The sequence below is a fragment of the Acyrthosiphon pisum genome, chromosome A1 (genome assembly GCF_005508785.2).
Source record: "Acyrthosiphon pisum isolate AL4f chromosome A1, pea_aphid_22Mar2018_4r6ur, whole genome shotgun sequence".
NCBI lineage: Eukaryota > Metazoa > Arthropoda > Insecta > Hemiptera > Aphididae > Acyrthosiphon > Acyrthosiphon pisum.
Window position 1 is genome coordinate 80,027,174 of NC_042494.1, and position 26,082 is coordinate 80,053,255.

The 26,082-nt window shown below is 29.2% G+C and overlaps 2 protein-coding genes across 5 annotated transcripts in view; one reads left to right on the plus strand and one right to left on the minus strand.

Moving 5' to 3' along the window:
- LOC100160451 (adenylate cyclase type 5) overlaps positions 1-26,082 on the minus strand; it is a 151,317-nt gene that overhangs the window by 69,054 nt on the left and 56,181 nt on the right. The gene's annotated exons all lie outside the window — the stretch shown is intronic.
- On the plus strand, positions 1,387-15,914 carry LOC100569156. The gene is made up of 3 exons (XM_003245225.4): positions 1,387-2,330; positions 5,120-5,241; positions 9,874-15,914. The coding sequence occupies exons 1-3, from the start codon at positions 2,298-2,300 to the stop codon at positions 10,073-10,075; spliced, it is 357 nt and encodes a 118-aa protein (XP_003245273.1). The 5' UTR covers positions 1,387-2,297; the 3' UTR covers positions 10,076-15,914.

Consider the following 26,082-nt stretch of genomic DNA (forward strand, 5'->3'; position numbering starts at 1 on the left):
TTCATGACATACGATAATATTATCATATTTCATATTATACTTGCGGCGATTATTATTGTTATTATTCCGCAACATGGTCGTTCTCGTTTCTAAAACTGAACATTTATAATAACGATGATGACATTGTGTAAGATTAAGTTATGATTTTTAATATTCCTAATTATCGATCCGTATATGGAGTGTGGACCAGTTAACATTTTTATTGCATTGACACTACAATATTATTATACTTTCGGGTTTTTGACTTTTCTCTGCGAATAGGTTGCAGTGCTGAGTTCCACCGCTTTTAATGCGCAAGGTGTAAACGCTGCGCGACGTGAACAATTTAATATGAAATGTTCCACGGAATTATAATTATTATTATTAAACCAAACCCAACGGTTACGACAAAAGAAAATATTATATGGCGGAAATTTACAGTGCTTACGAAACTCAATTTATCGAGTGTACGCACGATTGCACGCACACAACATACACACACCCACACACGTGAACACCTAAGCAATTCTCCGATAGCAAGTGACTATTTAAATTTAAACGTGTCGTGTCTTTATTAAATCTGATGAGCACAATTTTTCATACGTAGCGCAGCCAAGCGAGATATGGGCCCTATAGGCCCTTACTATATTATACGGTGTGTGTGTGTGTGTGTATTTGTGTACCTATATTTAACCCTTTTGGGCAGTAGAAATAGTTCTAAAAAAAGTTATGTGTGGCACCTCTTCGGGCTCTACATTTATCTGCAGGAGAGATACGGGTATTGTTTTGAAAACTTCTCAGTTTTTTCTCATGAGGTCTTGTGGTTGAATAAACATTAAATAGATGCGAGCGTTTTTTTTTTACAACATTATGGCTATATTTTCGGTTGAATATACTTAATAAAATCATTTTTCCAATTTATTATTTGTTTTAAATTCAAATACTTCATCTGTATCATATCTCTATTTTTATTATTATTAATATTTTATATCTAAAGAAAATTAATAATAATATTATGGTGTGTGGACGCAATTTTTTAATACTTGAAAAACCCATGTTTTGTTATGGCACTACGTTTTTGTAAATATTATGTTTGGAGAAGTATGCAATACAATGTTTATAATTTAATATTTGAAATATATATTATATACAGAATACTCAAATACCGTGACAGATGGTTACATATTCAATGATGATGGTAAAGTTTCTGCGTATCTTATAATAATAAACTTTTTTAGAAAAAAATATTTATCTCATCGACAAACAAATTGTTTTATAAATTTGCTTTGTTAAAATGTTTTCTCTTTGTTGAAATGTTTGATTTTAAAATAACATGGTAGTTAGGTATTAAAATAGTTTTAAAATATTAATTAAATTGTTTTGGTAATTAATTAAAACAAGCTCACGCTAAAATTGAATAAGTACATACTTATTTGATTATTAACAATGTCTATGTCTCTCTGAAGCCAAACAGATATTTACAATGAAATAATAATGTTGATATTATTATTTCCATAAAGTAATACCTATACCTACTAATAAATAATGATTTAAATTATAAATTATTTTTATAATCTTTTGTTGAATTTCTTTTGTTATTTTTGAGTAGGTATCAATCAACATAAAGCATCTAATATAATATATAACTAAGAAATAAAAATAAATCTGTTCAAGTTATTACAATATAATATAAATAACTTATTAAAGTATTGGATAATTTTTTAATTTTTAATTTTAAACAAAGTAACAAAAATCGATTACCAATGTACCAATGTGAAATAAAAACTCATGTCGAAAAATGCGTTGTATTTGCGTCGTTATCCAGTGCAAATGGTAGTCATTGAGTGTGGGCGGTCCAGTAAAAAATATGTACACACACACATCATTGTCTCTAATAAACATGTATTTGTTAAAACGGAATACACCATTTACATTCCTCGCTCTTCTCAGAATTTGAAGAATGGAATTGATAAATTAAAAACAATACCATCAGTTTGATTATTATTATTATTTCAACAAACGAATTCCTTATAATTTATTATTATGACCGTACGCTGGCCATCTTGTAGTAAAATATTTAATATAGCGTATTCAATGTTCAGATGGACATTGTTAAATGTCTCTACATAGTATGGAAAATATTTGGCTAAAATCAAATGTAATAAAGTATAGGTATCTATGGTTTCTGATTAATTCAGCAAATATCACGTTTAATTCATATTACAACATTCTGGCGGTGTTTTCGCATTGTTAGCGTTTAATTTAATACATTGGTTTAACAAGGATTATTCTTACTAATAAAACAATATTAATGAGCAATGGAAAACAATTCGGTGGTTGATCGCAAAAATGTGAGTATAAGTTATTTGTACATTTTGAAAATCATGTAGCATACAAATTACAAATTATGTAATTGTATTGAATGAGTCATCACTTACTTGTTTATCAGTCATTGTTAACTCATATAGCTTACAATAAGTACTCAAAAGAAGCATACATATAACTTATACGATTCAATGTACCTCTAATATAAATTTAAACAAACGTATATCAATGCATAGAAATCGTGTGGATATGATTAATTTTCTTTTATAATTATATAAAAGTCTTACAATAATATTATTTTAATGATTTCAATATTTACGGATAGAAAATGTGTTTGATATTACCTATACCTATGTCTGCAAACATAAACTGCAATAAGTTTCAGAACATTCAAAACATTTAATATCATTATACTATAATACTAATAAGTAATAATTAGTAAGTGAGTACACTACGTTTTTTGTTAATATTATATTAGGGTAGTAGCTATTTATTTTTTTCAGTTCCACTTTTAACGGTAAACGTATTGTTGTCATTGGTTAGCTATTTTAACATGCACGCTTATCATCAATCTATAGTAACTTAATTAATTTTTCATTATTTTAATAATCTTCAAATATATATATTTGCCTAAACATAATTTAAATTACAACTAAGGTGATGAAAGTTATTTTGCAACCGTTATTATAAGTAATAATATATACATAAATCATTTCATAATTTTAATGGTTCATCGTTCATAATTACTCATAAGCGATCAGAATACTGTGTTTCCAATAACTAAAAATTATACATTTTAAAAACTCCCGAAATTCACAGTCTCCACTTTAAGTATTGAGGTAAACATAATATATTTTATGATTCACCCTATCATATTTAATATCGCATGATTTTTAGCCAGAAGGATGCAATTATAAATAATAATAATACATTTAGTATTTACCTAAGTCGTTATATTGAATAGCTGATGTGTTAAAACATGAATAGAATTAATTTTGAATATAATCAATATATAATATATAATTAAATCAAATAAAACGTACGTTGAAAACTGTAAATACCTACAATATTATCATTGGAAGTTTTAATTATATTTTTATAAATATAAGTTCATTAAAAAAAGGGGCAAGTAAGTAACCGCACTACTGTTTAGTGGGTGTTGAGACTTTGAGAGTACTTCTTCATTGAGAAGTAAGTCACAGTAAAATTTGAATTCAATGATAAATCGTTGCATTCGAAAAACAATCCTGAGGGAAGACGATGTGTCAGCTTATATTACTTCCTAAGTATATATTTCGTTATATTAATACCACTATTAAAGTTATTTATTTTACTATTGGTTATACGGTAGATTGAATAAATATTTTTCAAAAACATTGCATTTAAAAATGTCTTTGGGTATTTGAAATATAATATTATTCGTTAAAAGTTTCAAGAACCCACGAAAAGTATTTTAAAACTATTATAACGAAATAACTAACATTTTGTATATATCTTTGTTTAGATATTATATAGTTTTATCTTTAAACGTAAATAAAAAAATAACAGATTAAATATATTTCTTAGATTTTTTGTTACAATATGAACTACTTAGAACATTGTAAAAAATTGCAATCCTAAACTATACAAATTTAAATTTCTTACTAACAAAAAAATAAGCAAATTTTGTCATAATCCTAACTTTAAACGCTTATTGATATTATTCAAACTTATGACTTATGAGGACACTTGTATTAAACCATTAAGATTTTTAGGGTAACCCATCTAAGGTTTTTGACCAAGTAAACATTTTTAAACACATTTATATATATAAAAAAAAAAAAAAAAGTATAAAATGTCTAAAATGTTGCACAGAAAATGCTTATAAAAATATTTTTGAAAATTTAATGTATCGACGGTTTTGCGTATTCCTAATTTTTTATCACAATTATTTTTAAATGTACTAGGAATTTTTTGTTTTGATCACCCAAGGTATCAATTGGATATTATTTACTACCATAAACCTCCTTTAACAATTTTTACTGCATCAAAAGGTGATGCAGACAGAAAAAAACACATTTATTATCATTGTAAAATCAATACATTCATCGTCTCGATCAGAATTTTGAATATATATGTTTTTACTTGTAAACGGACAACAGACAAATAAATAATATACATATTATCGTTTATAAATTTAATCATTTATTTTGAATAACGGATATAAATATAATAATAAGCAACAAATTCGTGTGTGTACGAATGAGCTGTTGAGCAAATTAATTTTTAATATCGCCGGAAAATGGCACAACAACACATAGTGTTTGAATACAAAATCGTTGATGTATAAGACTTAATGTACATAATATAATCCATTTAAATATAAACTGTCGACAGAAATACAAAAATAATTAAAACTATTCAAAAAAGAAAACGATAAGTTGGTTGTTATTTATATTATTTAATTTTGTTCGTCCGTAACAAATTATACTTTGTACCTATTCATATCCTTTATAAAGTAAGTCATTTGTCCAGCATAATAATATCTACTTAATTTATTTCACTAAATTGTATGATTAAAAACCAATATTTTGATTTCAAGTTTAAATACATTACCATCTTATTTATGTTGACACTATTGTATATGACATATTATGCATCAAAATAAACTGATTTACTAGATTTTTAGTTTATAATTTCCATTTGAAGTGCGTTTGTTCCTAGTATTATACGTAATTGTGCAAGTACAATTACAAGGGCTTATAAAAAAATAATAAATATATAAATAATGGTGTGTCTGCATAAAATCTTGGAAATAACAAAAATATGTTTACAGGTAAATTTGGACGACTGGGCAGCTTTTGAGTTATACTTGGAACGCAAAGGAGTAGTATCAGCGATAACAAATGCACTGTATTGTTTGTTCAACGAAAATCCTTTGCCGAAAAATGTTAATCAGTAAATATTTTAATTTTAAAATGACATGAACGAATCAATGCATAACATAATGATATGATAAGGGTTGTAAATTTCACTCTTCTTGAAAAATTTCAATGAAAATATGAAAAATATTTTTTTTTTCATTTAAACGTGTTTATAGATGATTAGAAATAATATATTGATAACACACAGAAAACATTGATTATGAATAACTTATCTGTTAGGCATCATTTATCAACCAAGGTATAAGAATTAAAAACTTTACCTAAATACAGTTAATGGTCAATGGTTATAAATTATTAATTAATAATTATATATTTATATGGTATTTGTATATTGGTATTATTTTTATTATATTTTTGTTATCACTTATCAATTGAATCCCCTATTGGCTGTTAAACTATTTTTACCACTTATTACTTTATTACTAATATAAAAAATAACTCAATAGATAAGATTAAAAGAATATAAGATATCTATAAATATTTATATAATTATATGACATAATAATATAATATATATTACAAATATATACAATATATATATTTGATATAAGATATTCATATTATCAATCATGCAATTTTTCCCTGTTGGCATATGGCTGACTTCAATATTGTCTTATAGTCGGCTATCAAGTTTTTTATATGTCTATGTTTGTGTATTATTATGTATGTAGTATGTAACTATGTTACATATTTTCTTTATTTCATACAATAAACCAACTTTTAAAAATGTTCACTTGGAAATGAAATATTTCATGAATTTTTCATGAAATATTACAAGAAAATAAATTTCATGAAATTTTACAACCCTAGATATGATGATACATATCTATCTATCTTTAATTTTTCTGTGGTTGAAACTTTCTGCTTACGTTTACGACAAGGCCATAATATTATATCCATCTGCAATTCTGATCTCGATACAGTTTCGCTTTATCTTCAAAATCACATCAGCCTCATGGAGAGGAGTTCAAAATAAACTCTTCTAAATATTACAATATAGCTATATTTACGGACTCTCTCTCCTTGCCCAGAGATAATGTTATAATAAGCACCCAATAATCTTTATCGTCTATGCCCTATAGTCAAACGTCTAGTTCTAACATTAAATCGTAGGCCAACGTGGGTCCCAAGCTCTCATAAAATGTAAAAGACTTTTACTTTACATATCGTGCCTGCGTTCACTAAAACATTCAACATATTTAATAATAAATACATACACTTAAATAAAATTAAAACTTTCCAAAATATTGCGTTAAAAAGAATTAATGCCCATCCTCTCGCCTTAGATCACAAATTAAAATTAAAATTCGTTCACGATGAAGCTATACGCCTATACTGTTTTACAAATAAGGCTTCTAAAATCATTTTATCTATCACCCTATGACCTCGAAGTTTCCACAATTCCTAGTAATATCCCACTGCTCTTAAATGTATCCCGAGTAACAATTCCATGGGGTGAGATCGGTTAAACAGACCGATAGGTGAATGGAGAGTGCTAATTTTATTTTGAACTGTTTTTAAACTTTGTTTGGTGCCTAGTCCATTCGATTGACTGTACCGTGTCTGGACCGTTCATGAGGTATATAATTAACCGAGGCAAATAATATTTCGGTGTCAGGTCCATGCAATAGACTAAACGTGTTTGGACGGTTCACGAAGAACATTATAAACCGAGTTATATAATATCTTGGTGTTAGGTCCGTGTAATAGACTGAACCATGTTAGGACGGTTCACAAAAAAAACATTAACCGAGTTATATATACCAACGTCCTAGGGCGGCGGAGCCGGTCGTCCGCAGTCCGACGCGGTAAGATCGCCCGCTACGACGCCTGAAGCGGACGTTCGAACCACGTTCGTAATTCGCCGGGACGGCGAAACGGTTTAAGAGTCATAGATTTGACTCCAGTTCTCAACTCAGTAGGTATAGGCAGGTAGATTAGGCGGCAGTACGGATGACCCGGGGGTCGTAGGTTCGATCCGGCCGCCTTGATCAGAATTAAATTGAGGCGGCCCTATTAGATCGAATTTTTTTTCCGTGTTTTTTTTTGTTATTTCAACCAATACAACCTTCCCAACACCGAATTCGCACTTTAGTGGAACGGTCAATAAATAGGTTGTACAACCGTCTTAACACCAAATTTGCACTTTAGTGAAACCGTCAATAAATGAACCTTACAACCGGCCCAACACTGAATTCGCACTTAAGTGGAACTCGGTGCACTCCATGTTAAATCCGGTATGCAAAACACTGATTAGTCCGTGTTTGGAACGAGATTTGAACGCAGTGCAACACCGCAGTTTTATATATGATTGTAAACCGTGTATGAACCTAAATTGTTACTCAGGTAAATGGTGTCGTGATCCGCACAAACCCATAATACTGATTACTTACTAAATTAAGTCAAATAAAAAAGATTTTTTTAATCCATCCGAAAGTGGTGCTACCAATTGGTGGTTTCTCCTCTCAACGTTTGTCCACTTATATATACTGTTTTACCGTATCTCATATTATAATTATTGTAGTCTTAGGTGTAATTTCTATATTCCATAATTCATGTAAAGTCTAAATGTTCAATATTTTGTTGTTCAGAAAATAACCAAATATTATTCTTAATTAAGCACTACATTACCTAACTAGGGGGTTTGCGCTCGCCAACCTCCAAATCAGTCAACGTCGTCACCCCATTAGGTAAATCTTAAAATTAAATATCTGTAGTTTAAAAAATTTAAAAATAAAATATGAAAGGTAAAATACACAAAACTTTTTTATATAATAGAGTGATTATTATACTATAGCAATATAATATATGAAGTGCGTTGAAATATCTCTCCGTGTTTGTGGAGCATCAAACTATTTTTTCCGTTACTTATTCTTAAAATTTAAAAAATATAAAAATAATAATTATTTTAATAATATTACTGTAATGTATTTTGATTAATGCACCCTAGTTATTTATTATTCATATTATTTTACATTCTTGATGTAAGCCCTTAATGCATGAAATCAAAAATCAATTTCTAAATTAATAATTAAAATTGTACTAAATTGTTTTTAATATCACCCATCACCAAGTACCTTGACCTACAATGAAAACACATTATCGGTGGAGGCAAATATTGTTATATTTCGTGTATCAATAGCTATATTTTCTAAGCTTTGATATAGGTTTTGAAAGAGCATTACCATCTTAATAGGTACTCTTATATAGAACATCTAAATGCTTTGCATTTTAATCGAAATTCCTCAGATTGTAAGTTTTCCACTCGAAGAATTAAGCAGGCATATTTTGCCACCTCAGACATAGTAGGTAGCTATTATAGCAAATAGCTTTTTCACAATAATATAATTATTTATTTAATATTTATATGGACAATCCAGTGACAATACATAGTTAAAATAATTAACTCTAAAGGAGACGTGATATATAAAAAATAAAAATGCTTTGTATGTTATATTGTATTAAAAATATTTCATCCACTAAAATAAGTTGAAAATTATGTTTTATCAACCATATACCCTCAGTTAATTTAAATTAAATTTTTCATTGATGTAATTAAAAAAAAGTATATGTAGTTTATTTAATGTGCCCTGAAAGCATTACCATATCATTTATTTCAGTAATGTATTTTTATATTTACTTTTGAATTCGTTGAAAAATTTAACATTTAAAAGTTTTTTTTTTATTTGCTTTAGCATAGTTTAGTATCCAATATATGCAAAAAAAAAAGACAAAAAAAAAATAATGATCTATATTATATGAAAGTATGGAAATACTAAAATCAAATAATCCCTACGTAATAACTGATAAGCTTAGTAAGTTATTAGCTCATTGATTTATTTCTTAATTTTAAAAGAAAAATTATACATGTTACACAATTCTACTACCGAGGTACAATTTATTAACTAACATCTTAATTTACTAATATTATTCAGACTGGAAAACAACTTCTATGAACGATTTATTGCAATTTAATAGGCTTATATTACCTACAATTAATATTATGTAGATGGCATATAGATGTATAATAATAGATGGTACCAAACCTAATCGTATTATCTATAACAGGTATAACAAAATAATTATATTTTTTTTTATCACACATTGTTACGCGTAATGTTGTACTTCATATTTCACAGTAGCACGTACAATATTTATCTCGAGATTCTCGGTAAGTTTAAATTGTTTAAAGGTTCTATGAAATCCTATAACACAGACATTCCATATTCATTAAAATGAAATGACTCTCTGCTTGTTCGTCCATACCACCACACACCATAATATGAAATATAAGTAAGTAGGTAGCTTACCGTTTTAACATCACTAAAAGGATTTTTCGTGCGTACTGTACCTATACGTATATGCGCAGGTACACCGACATTATATTATGTCATGATTATTAATGTGATACTATAATGTTATGGTGGTGCAAAAGGTGAATATGAAAAAATACGCATACAAATTCTAAAATGTTTCGACCATTGTCTTAAACATTTGTGTGGTCGGCCAACCGACAAAAACCATATATATATATAATATTATTTTATATAATACGGTTGTGTCGTCTCTACACTTAACTATAATGCTGACGACTATACTAAATGAAAACTGTCTACAAACTCATGCTTGTATATTTTTAATGTAGGTTTATATACTGTATCCTCGGAGGTGACACAGAACGTGAAATGAAACGTCAGTTGAAAAAACTGAGGAGAAAAATCGAAACGGTGTCTCGTGAAATCGAAACGGTCACCGACGAAATCGAACATCTGTTACTCATCCGGGACAATGGCCTTAAGTTCAGCGTGTACAAGGATTTCGTGGACAGGAAGTGCTCGGAAAAATGAAAAACGTACCAAAGAAAAATGTCGAAAACTGTGCACGCGCTGCCACCGTTGTTTCGTGCAGCACCCGCGCCCATTATTATTATTTTTACCATTATTATTATTGTAGCAATCCGAATCGACTTCCGAGACACTTGAAAATATATTTAACGCGATAGCAAACCATATTGTATTCGTTTACCTCTCTCACAGTTTGTATAAATATAATACACTGAACGTGCTCACACACGTTATAGTAATATTATAATATACATAATAAAAAATGAAATACGGAGTTGTTGTCTCTACGCTTAACTCATAATGACGACTACACTAAATAAAAATTGTCTATAGACTCTTGTATATTTCAATGTAGGTCTATATTATGTATTCTCGGAGGCGACACGGCACGCGAAATGAAACATCAGTTGGAAAAACTAAAGAAAAAAATGGAAACAGCGTCTCATGAAATGAAAACGGTCACCGACGAAATCGAACATCTGTTACTCATCCGGGACAACGGCCTGAAGTTCAGCGTGTACAGAGATTTCGTTGACAGGAAACGCGCCGAAAAATGAAAAACGTACGAAAGGAAAATATCGAAAACTGTGCCACGCGCCGTTTCGTGCAGCACTCTGCGCCCATTATTATTATTATAGCAATCCGAATCGACTTCCGAGACACTTCAAAATATATTTAACGGAATGGCAAACCATATTGTATTCGTTTACCTCTCTCACAATTTGTAAATATAATACACCGAACGCGCTCGCACACATTATAGTAATATTATATTATATTATAATATACATACATGGTAGAAAATGAAATACCTACGGAGTTGTCGGCGTAACAAAAAAACAAACTCGTTTGAAACACAATAATAATAATAATAATATTATTATGATGTATTTTTTTGTGAGAGTGTTTATCGGGATACCGGATATGTATAATAAATTTGCCGCGTGCCCTGTGTACACTCCGTGGCTTGATAGCACGAACGACCGTGTGTACAATGAATGATCGCCATCATAAAACATGATATAGGAATATATAATATAAGACAAGCCATCTCTAGTGCGAATTTCCACTCAAATCAAAACGTTGTTGGACGGTTATTTTTAAAAATAAAATATATATAGCTTCATACATAATATATTATGTGTGTCGGTGTGGTCTGCGGTGGGTGAGTGGGTTGTTGCAGAACGATCTATTTTACTATATTTTATTGCAATCTCGTTGAAGCAGTTCTAGTCAGTTCGTGTAATTCTCCGTCCATCATCTCGTTTGTGTTTACCAGTCGACGTGCGAGTCAAGTTCCAAGATGTGTTTTTCAACGTACAAGCAGTATTATACGCGTTTTCTTCTCACCGTATGTGCATATAATATATTATAATATACAAGAGAAATGTCGCTGCGAGATCTTTTTTTAATTAGTGAGCGATGGACATTTGCGGACATTTGTGTTAATGACTATCAAAACTGTACCTATATACAGTTTGAGAAATTTCGCCGTATACCGAGAAAAAAATTGATTTTAAATTCATATCTAGCGTGTGTTTTTAATATTACTAGTTAACGGAAATTTCTATAACAACCTGGATGGCGGGCTTATGACGATGTTTAATCACAAATAACGACAATAGTAGGTATACGTTCCGGAGATTCATAAACATTTTCACACGCACCGAGTTGAGTAAACTATTTCAATTAAAACAAGTACCGTGATATTTCCAAGTTTAGAGTTTATTATTCCTGTTCAAATTGCAAGCATGTTTTTTTTAAAATTCAAAATTATCATCCACTGTGTCTACGTGCATTTTGGTGGATTTTAGACGCATGTTTGGCTTAAAAACCTGCAACCTGAGACGTGGGGTTACTATTGTCGTAAAACTCTTACATATGTAGTTGTAACTACTTGTAAGAATTCAAAATCATAATTGTACAGGGTAATATATTAGTAATATTATGTAATATGATCAAAATGTTAGTTTACCCGGTTCATTGGATATATAATGTTTCCTGAAAAAAAAAACGATACCGCCGACCAACTCTCAAAGTATTAAAGGGAATAAGTATGTAAATGTTCAAGCTTAGGTAATGTACGTGGATAAAATCATACAGTACACGCCATATATTATATACAGCGTCGAATATATATATATATATATATACCACATTACGTCTTAATATACAATAGATTATTACTTATCAGTTATTATATATTTTTCCTTTAAATATGTTACTTAAATCGAAATTTCGACAAAATGTGGAAATGTATACGGGGTAAATCCACCCATACAATTTACATATCAAGATTATGTTCCTTTGAACTTTAATTCAGCAATAGTATATAGGGATATTTATATTATATTAATATTATGTGTGTATCATAATTCACTAGTAGGTAGTGATAATGATTATTAAAATATTTCATATTATTATTGTGATTAGTTGTTTGCAATTTATAACGGAAAAACGCATAGCCTCAACTTCAAAGATAACACAATGTGGTTATAATATATGGTAAAGAAAGAAAGACAAGTTGAATATTATGCGATTTTGAAAATATTGGAAAACCATGTACCTACTGCAGAACACTCGTTTTTCATCCTGAACATAATTACGCGTTCGTCGAAACACGGTCGCGTATAATGTTATACCAACGCGGTATCATTAATTCCGTATTATGTTAAATATCGATTGTATATAATATTGACGCCACGCGCAAAAACAACACTCTATAATATACGTCATTATAATATATTTCGGTAAATGCTGTTTTGATGAGCGAAGGGCATTAAAAATAATCGCGTATCGAAAAATATCGAAATCCGAAATAACAGGAAACACTGCAGTTTCGGCGCTGAAAAAAATAACGACCTATATAGGTATGTAGGTTGTACGCCGAAAAAAACGGTTCCACTCCTAACCGTAATTTTTTCACCATCAAACGGTGTAGGACCGGGAATTTCACGACACGCACTCGCCACGATATAAAATATACACCAAAGTAATAACGAGTATAATATTATAGGCATTCTGATATTAAAATGGCGAAATCGTATTAGGGGTGCATTGGTTGTTACTTTGTATATAAAAGAGTTCGTATTAGACGCTGGTCGGGGTGTTGTGCCATCGCCGAAGTTAAAATAAAAATATTATGTTCCTACACTGCTACAACACGTCTGTGCAAAATTCCACGATAAAAATTGTACCTCATCGAACTAGGCATCAGCAAATGGCAGCTCACGGACAAATCGTATATGGCCCCCTCATATGAAAAAAGATTTTTTATTGAAATTATTGTTTTTTAGATTCTGAGCGGAGCGATGAACGTTTTACGATGGTGTTTATTTTTTCATAATTTTGATGGCCGTGAAACCTCCCCTAAATTTTAACGCAGCTCACCAAAATATTTTGGTCGATGGGCTGGTGGTCGTGGTCTAACTTATGTTACGTTATAAGACGCGTGATATTCGTTCAAATCCGTGTAATATATTCTCGCCAATTATAGTTTTAGAGTATGAGTATTGATATAGAGTATCTGAGATCGATTATTTGCATATATTATATATATTTACATATATAATTGTTTTAAGCTATTTTTTAATCTCTGTGAGTGGTTGCAGTAGTTAGAAGTCAGTTACGTCCTGGTAAATCGTACCAATCAAACACCATTTGCGTATACAATTACACGGTTGGAAGTTATAACTGCAGCAAGAGTGCATGCAATAAGCATATTTTTTTTTGAAAAGATTAAGTGACTAATAAGGAGTTTTGACTACAAACAGAGAAAAGTTAGTTATTTTGAGTTCTAGCATTATAAGAATTTTAGAGTTCTCTATGTTCATTACCTTAGTATCTTCAGATACTAGAATACTATGATATACAGATACTATGCTGATACCATGGAACTATATCTTTTTTTTTAGTTTTTAACGAATTTACCATTATAGAACTATGCAAGTAGAAAATAGTCATATTATAGGCTATGTTATGCGTTAAATCTTCTCACGAGTCATGGTCCCTATTAGGTCTTGAATGATCCCAAATGATTCATAAAACGACAGTGATGGTGTCGATCGCAGCACACTTGTTGCCGAGTAAATATTATAAATTATAATGGTATATGTTTTGTGTAACAGTTACCGACATCGTCGACTTGTCCCACGCAAAGAAATAATACCTACCTATACCTATCAAGTAATAACCACCCCGGAAAACGACGTGGTACTATTATTTTTTGATGTTAAAAATCGTCGATTTAAACCCTAAGCATGTTTTAAAAACAACGGCGTTTGCGTTATGCGCACGTGAACAAACAATGCTTACGCAATATATGCCGAGCACCGATTCGGCTTACGACTGGTAACGACGACTGTGTTTTTATTGTTCGATTTTAGACGTCGTATTCGTTTGAGGATCACTGCCGTCGTAGGGGCTGGTCTGATCATTGAGAGTACGTATTAATGTGGCCGGTGTTTGTTTGAAACTGGTGGAACGATCATCATGAAAAAGTAGAGCCCGGGAAGTAAAATAAAAAATAATAAAACTGGGATTTCACGCACAATAGATCGCTTGGAATTTATATCCCAGGGTGTTTAATGAAGTTTTTAATTGAACCGCGCACACATAATAGTAATATACGTGGACCACCCGCAATACTACAATAATAATAATAGTAATAGTAATAGTAATACTAATAGTAATATTCAATATGACAAGGGCAAACCGCGGCAGTGTAAAAATTAATTGCCAAACACCCCCGGTCGACCACTCGGAAATCCTCCATTTTACACTCTTCCCCGCCGCTCTGCCATTCTCGCCGTTTCACATATTTTATTTCTTGTCCATCAATCCCCTTTCCCACACGCAACTATACTCACACACGCACACACACATACGTCACCGCCGTCACCGTCATAATGGATCCTTTATAAAACTTGCTCAGGAAAAACGCAAACAACAACCTTTCTATAGTAATTAGCTCAAAACCCATACGCGCGTTTATATACACACACGAGCGATAACGACAATAAGAAAAACGACCTTTATAGTGCCGTGCGTATATAATCGATTTCATCGTCATCCTAAATTCCCAACACTTTTCCCGTTGGAAAACTACCTATATTATACAAGTAAAAATTTCGAATAAAATAAAGTGCACGACTAAGTAACCCTCGGTATGACTGCAGTATCCTACACGCAGAGCCAACTATAATGTAATATATATTGGTAATAACAGGTGGTATATATACCAGTGTGTGGTTCACTCCTCACCGATACCTTTTTACGACTGACGCGCGCGTATTGGTCTTATGATCTGTACGCAGCGACGGTAATAATTTTATGTACCTATATATATATTATACCTAGGTAATCGGTATAAGTACATGTGGAGCTGCGGGTACGCCGTTCGCGGACATAATAATATACATAGGTTGGGTTCCATAATATTTTGTGAAATGGTGACATTATAGTGTAATAGTTAAAACGTTTCGCACGAGTTGATTCCTTTGTGAACTTAACTGTAGCTGGTATTGAAATTCCAATAAAGCTCCACTGATAATTGCTTTGCAAATCTCTACGAACACTATAAACACGTACTATGTTCCTGTAATTCCTGAATTAAATTCCAAACTTAATTGAGGTACTAAATGTTTACAGCTAATACGACATTTATTGTTTTCTTGATTTACCCACTCTATTACCTAATTGTTTTTATTTTAGATAAAACGAGTACTATGATAGACTAAACTACGATATTTTAAATATGATTAGTATTTTAACAACATTTGAAATATGGATTGTAGTGAATTTTTTCAGATTTACAAAGCGATTTTATTTATAAATTGCATTGTTCATTTTAAAAATCTTTACTTCATAATATATTCATTAAACACTAACAATAATTTGAAATTTAAATATTCATATGGTAAACTTTGCTCAGCTAAAATTTTTTTCAAATAAAATGTTTTAAATAATGAAACAACACTATCCCGTAAGCCCGCGAGTTGAGTCAAACGAGATTAGTTCTCACCATCATCGGTTAACACATCATTTCCGTTTATTTTTTAATCTGAACATTTCACTAAGGCTTTGTAGAAGTTACTATTTCAGCTTTCAGAAAACAGAATATTATATTTAGGAAAACTATAATGCTCAGAATTTCGAATTTCACTATTGGTTTATAGACAAATGCCGAAATAGAATTATCCAATCTTTCCATTTGATCCAACATGCATTATTCATCTTATTTCTGGGTCTCAAGGAAAAATATTGTCATTTTTAAATTTATCCACGCCTAATATTTTTGTATTTCAAATGTTATTTCGTAAAAAAAATCAAAACGTATTTTTGGTTTATATTCAGATATTCATTAAAATGAGTTACGCTCCACATAGTCAAATAAGAGTACCTACCTATATTTTTTGGTTTGATAAAATTAATTAAACAATACAATTTGAATATTCTACTAACCAATCCTACACACGTTATATAGTGGATTTTCGATAACACAATTCTCAAGAGGTATAAAAACATACGATATATCATGTTCTTATAAATAATATCTATAACGTAACAGAAATATGTTTTTGAAATGCAAGGAATTTCGAATTATTGACATTCCAGTTAACGAGATATGTATTATATATAGAAAGAAAAGCAGTGATTTGTTTTTAAATATTTCTAGAGATTTCTCATATTATGATGTTATTTGTATAATTTGACATAATATCAATTAAAATCACAATTATATATTATACAGAAAAAATAGTGAATAATAATGAAAAAACAAAAATCAAAAATTATTCTTATTCTAATATGTTTACTACCGGATTGAAAATAATAAGGGAAGCTAGACTTATTATAGACCACTTATTGAACAAATATATACTACACATCCTTAATCATAAATAAAATTTAGATTCTAAACGATGGTAATATCTTTTAGATTCTGAGCGAAGTGAGGAAGCTATTGGTTTTATAATGGTATTTTTGTTTTTTTTTTTATATCCTATATACAAAATTTCTACCAGAATGAGTGCTTCGATTTCAACATAATAATATAGTACCTCATTTTTTAGCAAATTGGATCAAGATGGTACTTTAAAGTAGTTAGGTCATTTTTCGATTTTCTCAATAGTTATTTAATGCCACGGGAAAAACCACCGAAAAATTACGAAAAAACGCTAAAAATGGGATTTTAATTTCTAACGTTTTGTTTATCGTCATAGAAATGAATAAAAAATAATAATATTATAATATTAATTCAACTTACATGATATTATAATAAATAACAACAATATAAAATATCCTAACTGACAAACCGTCTTCGCTCAGAATCGTTTTTCTTATACAATGATATTATATCATTGAATTCAAGTCTAATAAAATAATCTATTATACAATGATCCACTTACCGGCTTTTTTTAAATATTTTTATAAATACAAATTGTATTAATATTATAACAAAATTTGAGTTTCTCGTTATTTTGTACTTTGGGAAGGTAATTGGTAGGTATAGTAGGGTGAATGGCTGCATTATTACATTGAATTGATCTTTAAATAGTTTCTGGGCTCAGGCGATTTAACGAGCTTTCTCCAAAAATCGGATCTCTAGTTTTTAACTCTAAACAGTTATATTTAGTTAATTCTATGCTATATGTTAATACGAATTGTTGTAGTGACTTTAACAGAATCACACCACAATATTACAGGTACCTACGTTATTTGTTGAATAATATACTAAAATTATCTAATTGTAATGTAAAATAAGAAAACGAGTTCCAATCAAAACCACTTTATATTTATGTCAATACCAATGAGTAAATAAATTGTGTTATACTGATTAAAATACAGTTTTCATCAAATAAAATAAATAAAATTATAGGCATTTTTTATTTTTCCAAGAACCTAACGCGCTAAACATCAGTATATTAGTTATTACTTATTAGTTATTAATAATAACTTGTTATTTTATAAATAATAATATAATAAAATGTATCCATATACCTTACATAATAGTTAAGATTTCAACAATATAACCACATAATATCATAGAATACCTATAATTATAAAAGAACTTAAGTGTTGGAAAATTATAAAAATGATCTATTATTTATAAAAATAATAATTAATCAAAAAGTTATAATCTCAAACACGTAGGTTTCTTAGGGTATACATATATAAAATATAAACAATGATAAGATAAATCTATTTAAATTAGTAAAAAAATTAATAATATATACTTATATAATTATTTAAAATTATACTATACGCACAAAATATATTTGTTTATTCATTAATTAAAAATTATAATTACGAATAGTTTAGCAACTTAGATAAACTTTTAAGTTTTTTTATCGGCCTTAATATCATTGAACTATTTTAGCACATTTAATTATGAATTTATTATAATTTATTTAAAAGCTAAATTTATTTTGTTGGCTGATAAGATTATAAATGGAATTTAAAAAAGTTTACTATTTTAACACGTGGTAGATTATTAAAGTTTAAAACTAAATTCGTAATTATGTTAAGGTAAATACATTTTACGAACTTGAAGAACATATATTTGTAATTTTTCTCCAAAATATTACCTTGCTTTTGAAAAATTATAAATGATACCATTTCGTTTTTTTTTATTGAAATATAAATTACAATCTGTTTTGGTGTAAACAACAAGTATTATTTATTATTATTATATATATACATAGGTATATTGTATAATACATAGGTATGATATTTTAAGTGTTAAATAGCTTGAAACTAGTAAAAAAGGAAAACACCATTCTGTTTTAGTTATTTTGAATATTACAATAAGTGCCTTAATGGGGATATTTGATTTAAACGAGTTTTAATTAAATCTGTTTCAGACAGAGGACATTTCTTAGATGTTATGCTCTAGTGATATCGTTAGAAAATTTAGCTATTATAGAAGTTGGTATTATTTGAAGTACGTTGGAAGTGTTTTGGTTGACACCAGCACTTATTTGACATATACATTTTAGTTTTAATTTTTTTTATTCACGGTTTAATGGTTGATTTCTGAATAATCAGATCTAATAATTAAATAGTATAAGGTATGAGTAGGAGAAGGGCTTGGTTTGAAAAGTAGCTCGTCATGCCAATGTTGTCAAAAGTATATTTTTGATAGACATTTAAGATAAGAGAATACATTATTTTGTACCATATAATTTTAGCTCAATGAGGCTTTTTGGCTTTTCGGCTACTCAGCATTTCGGCAATAACTTCTTTTTCAATCGGGTTTATTACATTTCATATTGAACAATTTTGTTTTTTTATTTAATAACAAATTAATTGTATTGTTTTTTGGGTTGGAGAAACAATAGTTACTTTTTTATTTGATTGTGTGATTTATAATACTTATATATTTGTATAGACTGAAGGAAAACATACATACACCACGTCATGTACTTATTCGTATTATACGCGTAAAGGATATTTAATCAGTTTTTATGGTTCAACGAATGTCCCTAGCAATATTCACATTATTATTGTTCTTATTAATATTTCAACTCCCATGTGACAATATACGATTTTCTTTTATTATTTATAACACGTAGGTACATGCGATTATTTATTTGAGAAGGTAAAAATAACATTAGTTTTAATGGAATAAAACAACTATCGCATTCGGTGAACAGTTTATCAATCATATTTTTGTTTGATTATGGGGGGGGGGGGGGGGTATTAAGGCAAAATACGTTATATTATTTTACAAATCGTGATTTGCGAGATTGTTAGGCCCTGAATAAAACACGAATCCCTAAATAAAATGTCTTTCACTACAACACATTTCGACATAAGCATGTGACAAAACTTCGTTATTAGGTTACGTACCGCGCGATTATAGATCTGAGATCATAAAAAAATGATGTATTTACGAGGATACTGACGTTTTGAAATAAAATAATAAGAAACCCGCACTGAATAAATTCGAACAATACAAATATGCACAATATATTGCCTTTATTATTATTTTCGTCTGGGTTTATTAACAAACTGACGAATTATGATGCAATGTGCAAACTATTATGTGAAAAATGCATACGTTTTACCAGCCGAATGCAGTTGGCTCTTAAATAAATAAATTGCATGGGGTTAACAACAAAAACAATAATTTTATTATAATAAATTGTCAGAGTGAACGTGAATTACGCTAACGCCACCGTAACCACAATCGCGGTATGACTCGGTGCAAATATCGTGATAACGGTTGCCAACATTTCACTCTTTTGAACCGTAATTCATGGTGATTAAAAAGACACGGAAAACATGCAAAGACATAATATAGTTAAGACACTAACAATGATAAGAGACGAAAAATATGTACTGGTACACGAAATGTAGTTGTATAAAAGTAGGACTAAGAGGGTGTTTTTTTCGCAATATTATTTTTTTACTCGATATTAATATAATTGTCTTTGCGGTTTCTCCCCTCGTTTCACTCTCGAATTGAACGTCACCACAAAAATTACAATTTCGTTGAAAATGTGAATTATGTAAATAAATTGTATTACGAACTATCGCCGTATAAAATATTACGCTATGGTTTATTTCTTCAAAACTATTATAAATTATAATAAATTATTAAAAGGGAAACATCCGAGACACACCACTACTCGAAGATGTGTTTTAAAACTAATTAATTAGTGAGCCGAATAGTACTGTCGGAAAAACTTTACCGCAGATGTCTGAGTGGTGGTGAAATTAAGGTCAATTTATGCCTAAAGATTTTATATACAGGGAAACTTTCAGCGAAAGTACCTTTTGTCTTTTTTAAATACTCGTTCGATATACTTTTATATAAATTATCTGAGGGATTCGAAGCAATTATAGAAATAGAAAGATGTTACATACCTTATGTAATGTTAATTTACCTAATACACTTGTTTTCATTACACAATGTGATATTATATTATAGTGGGTTTTAAAAGATTTTTTTAATAAATTCAAGTGGTTTGGGTATTTTCTATACTATCATTTACAACTGTATGAATAATTTTATTTTTTTTGTATTATTGATAAATAATTTTAAAAAGGCGGGTAAGTGGATGTTGCTCTACAGTACAGTAGGTTTCAAGTGGGTCACTGTAATGAATGGTATTACATTTGAATTCAATGGCATAATATCCAGTGTTGGGTCGAGATAAATATAATTTTATCTAGATAAAGATAAAGATAACTAAATAATTTATTTATCTAGATAAAGATGAAAAAAAATTTTTTTTATCTAGATAAATTATCGGATAAATTTTTTTATATTAGTTTATGGTACTCCCCTGGTAGCAATATAGAATAACTTAATAGTATATTATCGAAAATGTCGATAGTTATTGGTACATACTACCTACTTAATAAATTACTTAATTTTTTTTTTTGTTTTTGATCTAAAGCCCGGCATCTATGGCCATTAGCTGTATTGGTTTTGTACGTTTCAAATTCGGTAGGGGAGGGGGACACGTGTGTGTTGGGTTTGGCAGAATTTTTGATTGGGCACCCGTAGGTATCTGCCATGCCCGGGTGGGGGATGGCGGCACTTGTTCTCCTGACACCGTGACTTGCCCGAAGAAAAATGCCACCCGTGACCAAGGAATCGAGCCGGCGTTGGCTTCGTCGCAACCGACGCCTTAGACTGCTCGGCCACTTCGTCATCCGAAATTACTTAATTGTCTACCAATAAATTATAATAAATAAAAGCCGTTTAATATATTTAATTATCTGGATAAATTCATCTAGATAACGGTAATTTTTATCTTAGATAACTGTGTAAATTAATGTTCTCAATTTATCTAGATAAACTCAACACTGATAATACCTATCATTGTATACCTATAAGAAAAACGATTCCGAGCAAAGAAGGTTTGTCAGTCTAGGATATTTTATATCATATTTATACTTATTATTATTATTATTATTAACATGGTATCCGGTTAGTTGAATTAATATTATATAACTACAAAAAAATAACTAAAATCGTTATTCTTGGTTATTTAATATGCAATTTCGTCAAATTGTTAACTTTAAATAACTAAAAAAAAAACTTTATTTCTCAACTGCCATCATAACAATAAATTACGTAGCCTTGTATTACATTATACATTTTTTTGACATAACAACTAAAATTGTAAACATTTACAAAAAAAAAAAAAACTAAAAAAATTGGCAACTGAAAATGTCCGCAAATAGCTCAAAACAAGTCAAAATATTCTATCAAGTATAGGAATTGATAAAATAAACATATAGCTTAAATTTTAAATATCCACGTAAATTTTTTTTAGAATTACATCAAGAACCAAAATCGATTTTTGTATTCTCGTTTTTCCATAATATTTTTTTTTTGTTTCCCGGCGCTTTTGAAAACTACTAGGAATTTTAAACTTAGACTTCCCCAATACACCAACTAGATTCACGTCCCATCGGAAAAGATACTGAAGTTGAAAATTGAAGCAATATTTCGACTACCTACTTATCGTAAAATAATAAACAAAAACACGGATCATTTTAAAATCAATACATTCATCTCTCCGCTCAGAATCTAAAAGCGGGTAAGTGGGTGTCACTCTGCTGTACAATAGGTCATAAGTGGGTCAGACAAATCTAAATAAAGAAAACAAAAAAAACTCACATAATTGTAAAATGAATACATCAATCACTCCGCTCAGGATCTAATACAATAATGGATTCATCAATAAGCACCACTATATTATTATGATATGAGTATATAAAATAGATCCTACGAAAGAGATGATGTAGCTAAATTGCCTATCCATAACGCCGTGTTATCGTAATTATATTGTTATATTGAAATATAAAATAAAAAAAGAATATAATACAAGTAGTACCTATATATTGTATGTTTTACTATGACTTACTGAAAAAATAGTTTCTGCACAAACCGTACCAAATAAGGGTGAAATCACACATTGAGTATTTGATCGTTTATAATTATAAAAGTCACACTCAAAGTGCACCACGATTTTGGAATTTCTCCCTTCAAGGACAAATCATTAGGGTTACGTAAGCTATTAGTTTAATAATTTATGTTATCTTGAATTTTAATGTATGGTTTAAACGCTATAGCTACTTTAAGTTTATTTAATTATACTTCCAAACATATTTAATAAATAATAACACAAACGACTGATTTATAATAATAAATACAAAAGTATAAAGTTTGCTCAAAGTTTAAACAACAGTATTATATTACATTCGTCCAGTTTTTGTTACAAAAACTCCACACCTTTTAAATATTTAATGATCTAACCAATGTAACTTTGTTACAATTATATTATATGTATACATCTAATAAAGAGTAATGTGTTTTAGCCAAATAGATCCCTCGTTTTGGCGAAAAGCATCTCCATAAATTAATCATACCATTAAGAGAGATCAAAAGTAAACATGGAAAAATGATCAACATGTAAAAATATTACAAATAAATATTCATTATTTTATTCTGAAACTTTAATGGTCCGTGCGAATTTGGTAAGAGACAGAAACAAACTCGTGAAGACATTTGAAAGTGAAATTGATAGTTTTTCATATAGGTAGGTATCATATTATGATGTTTTACCCAAAAATTACAGTGAAGATAACATGATTTAAACTGTATATTATATATTGTAAGAAAAATATATTATAATTTATTTTATTTTTAAATATTAAACTTGTAGAGTACATTAGTCATTAAGTGAAAAATAATATAAAATATAAAAGCACCTATCTCATAATTTGTTGAAAAATAGTTTTATTTTATAATTTATGTAGCTACATGTCAAATTACTCAAAATGTTACAAAAAGCTGTACATCATTTACTTAAATTTTTTACATTCATATGAATTGTAATTGTTTGATTAGTGTTGCTCAATTACTAATTAGTTATATAAAAATGATTAGTTTAGAATTTCATATTAAATCACAAGAATAAAACTCTATAGGGTTCGCGGTCTTATTTATAGTAATTTATAACAGTGAAATCAATTTATAATTTTTAATAGGGTTTTAAATTGATTTTAAAAATTATAAAAAAAAAAAAAATTATTTAATTAAAACCGTAATATCATTTTTAACGAAAATTATCTAAAAAATCTGTCCGGTCAGTGGTTCCAAAATACGGTAATCTTCTTTATTCGTCTACCATAATAAAGTAAAATAATTGAAAACTGCTAGCGATTTTAATCAGCAACCTTAATGTTGAACAATATTATTTTATCTTTAACACTAGAAATATGAACAATTGTTTTTAAATGGCACAGTTTGTTACTGAGCTATGGCGACAAATCGTTATTTTGATCCAACCATAAAATTCACTATTATTATAATAATTTTTACTGCACAATATTTCACAAATTACCATTTTCGTTAAACATACCTATATAACAAACTTTTCAACCGTTTATTACATGTTTTACACATACGCATGTGAAATAAATGGCAGTACAAATACAACGGTTTATTTATTTTTTTTTGCATTTAACAAGAGCTAACGTTTTTTTTATCCTTCACTGAAATCATAATATTGATTATGGCTTATTATAATATAAGTGTAGTAAATAATCCTTCACGTGTCTTTCATCATTCAGACATCGGGACTTAGAGTTTTTTCATAAATTTGTTTTGGTAGCAGACAATAACAGAGTTGAATAACGCTAATAGCCAAACCTCTTTTAATAGAAGAAATCGAATGACACACAATAAATTTTAAAGTTTTAAAAATGATTTCAATGTCCAATTTCATATACCCAAACATATTGATCAATATACCTATATTACACCAAGCTTGAATTGATTTTAATTTATAAATTATAATCCTTATAATATCGATAAAGGTTTAAACAATAATTTACTATAATTTATTCCAGAAATATTTTTCATTACATATGTATTTATAGTTTTTTAGAAATAATAATTTATTAGTTTTATAGCTACCTTTATTTATTATTACAAATAAGTCGGTTATAACCAATAAAGGTAGCGTTTACAAGATATAAAAGTATGATAAACAATGTACATTATACCTATAAAACGATGTAATATAGATTATACATTTTTCTTAATGTAAAGTTAACAGTTTTGATGAAAAACATTCAAAAGAAGTATGCAAATTAAATTTTATTATAAAACCAGGTTGTGTAAATTTTTTTATTGAAGAATCAAATGTTTATTAATTTAAAAGTGCATAAAAAATGTTTTTACTTGCAATTAAGTACCTACAAAGAATTGATCATTCATGTGTTCGAATAATATATATTTTTATAATTAGATAACAAAGATGTGTGCATTAATAACGGTTTAAAAACTGATTATTGAATTAACCTAATAAATAACTAGTTTAACTAACTATCGTGTAATAACTTAAACTGTTTAACATTAATGTGATTCATTATCTAAAACTGTTTTTAAATCTAATTAATAGATTATTTTTAGGTTTAACACCTAAAAAGGTGGGTAAGTGGATGTCGCTCTGCTGTACAGTAGGTTACAAGTGGGTCACTGTATAATGGATAGTATTAAATTTGAATCCAATGATATAATATCACTGTATAAGAAAAACAATTCTGAGCGGAGACGGTTTGTCAGTTTTGATATTAGACATACATATTATCTATAGTATTATTAATAATTTTCAAATTAATCATATCACAATATCCATTAGGTACTTATAATGCGTTATACATCAACAACAACAATGAGCACACACATGACAGTAAATATATAGAAGGATCAGGCACGTAGCCAGGGGGGAGCCTGGGTGGGCCGAGCCCACCCTAAATATACTCTGGCCCAGGGCCGCCCCCCCCCCCAAATTCAAAATATAATTATTTTTACCAATTATCAAAAATGTGATTATACAAATTGAGAAAAATCTATTGTGATTACTACTAGGTAATACAATTATTGGACGTTGGCTGGGAGCAACGGTCCCGCTAGTGCCCCTGACGTACCACATGTCACAGGCCCTAACGGGACACGGCTACTTCCAGTCATACCTCTACAA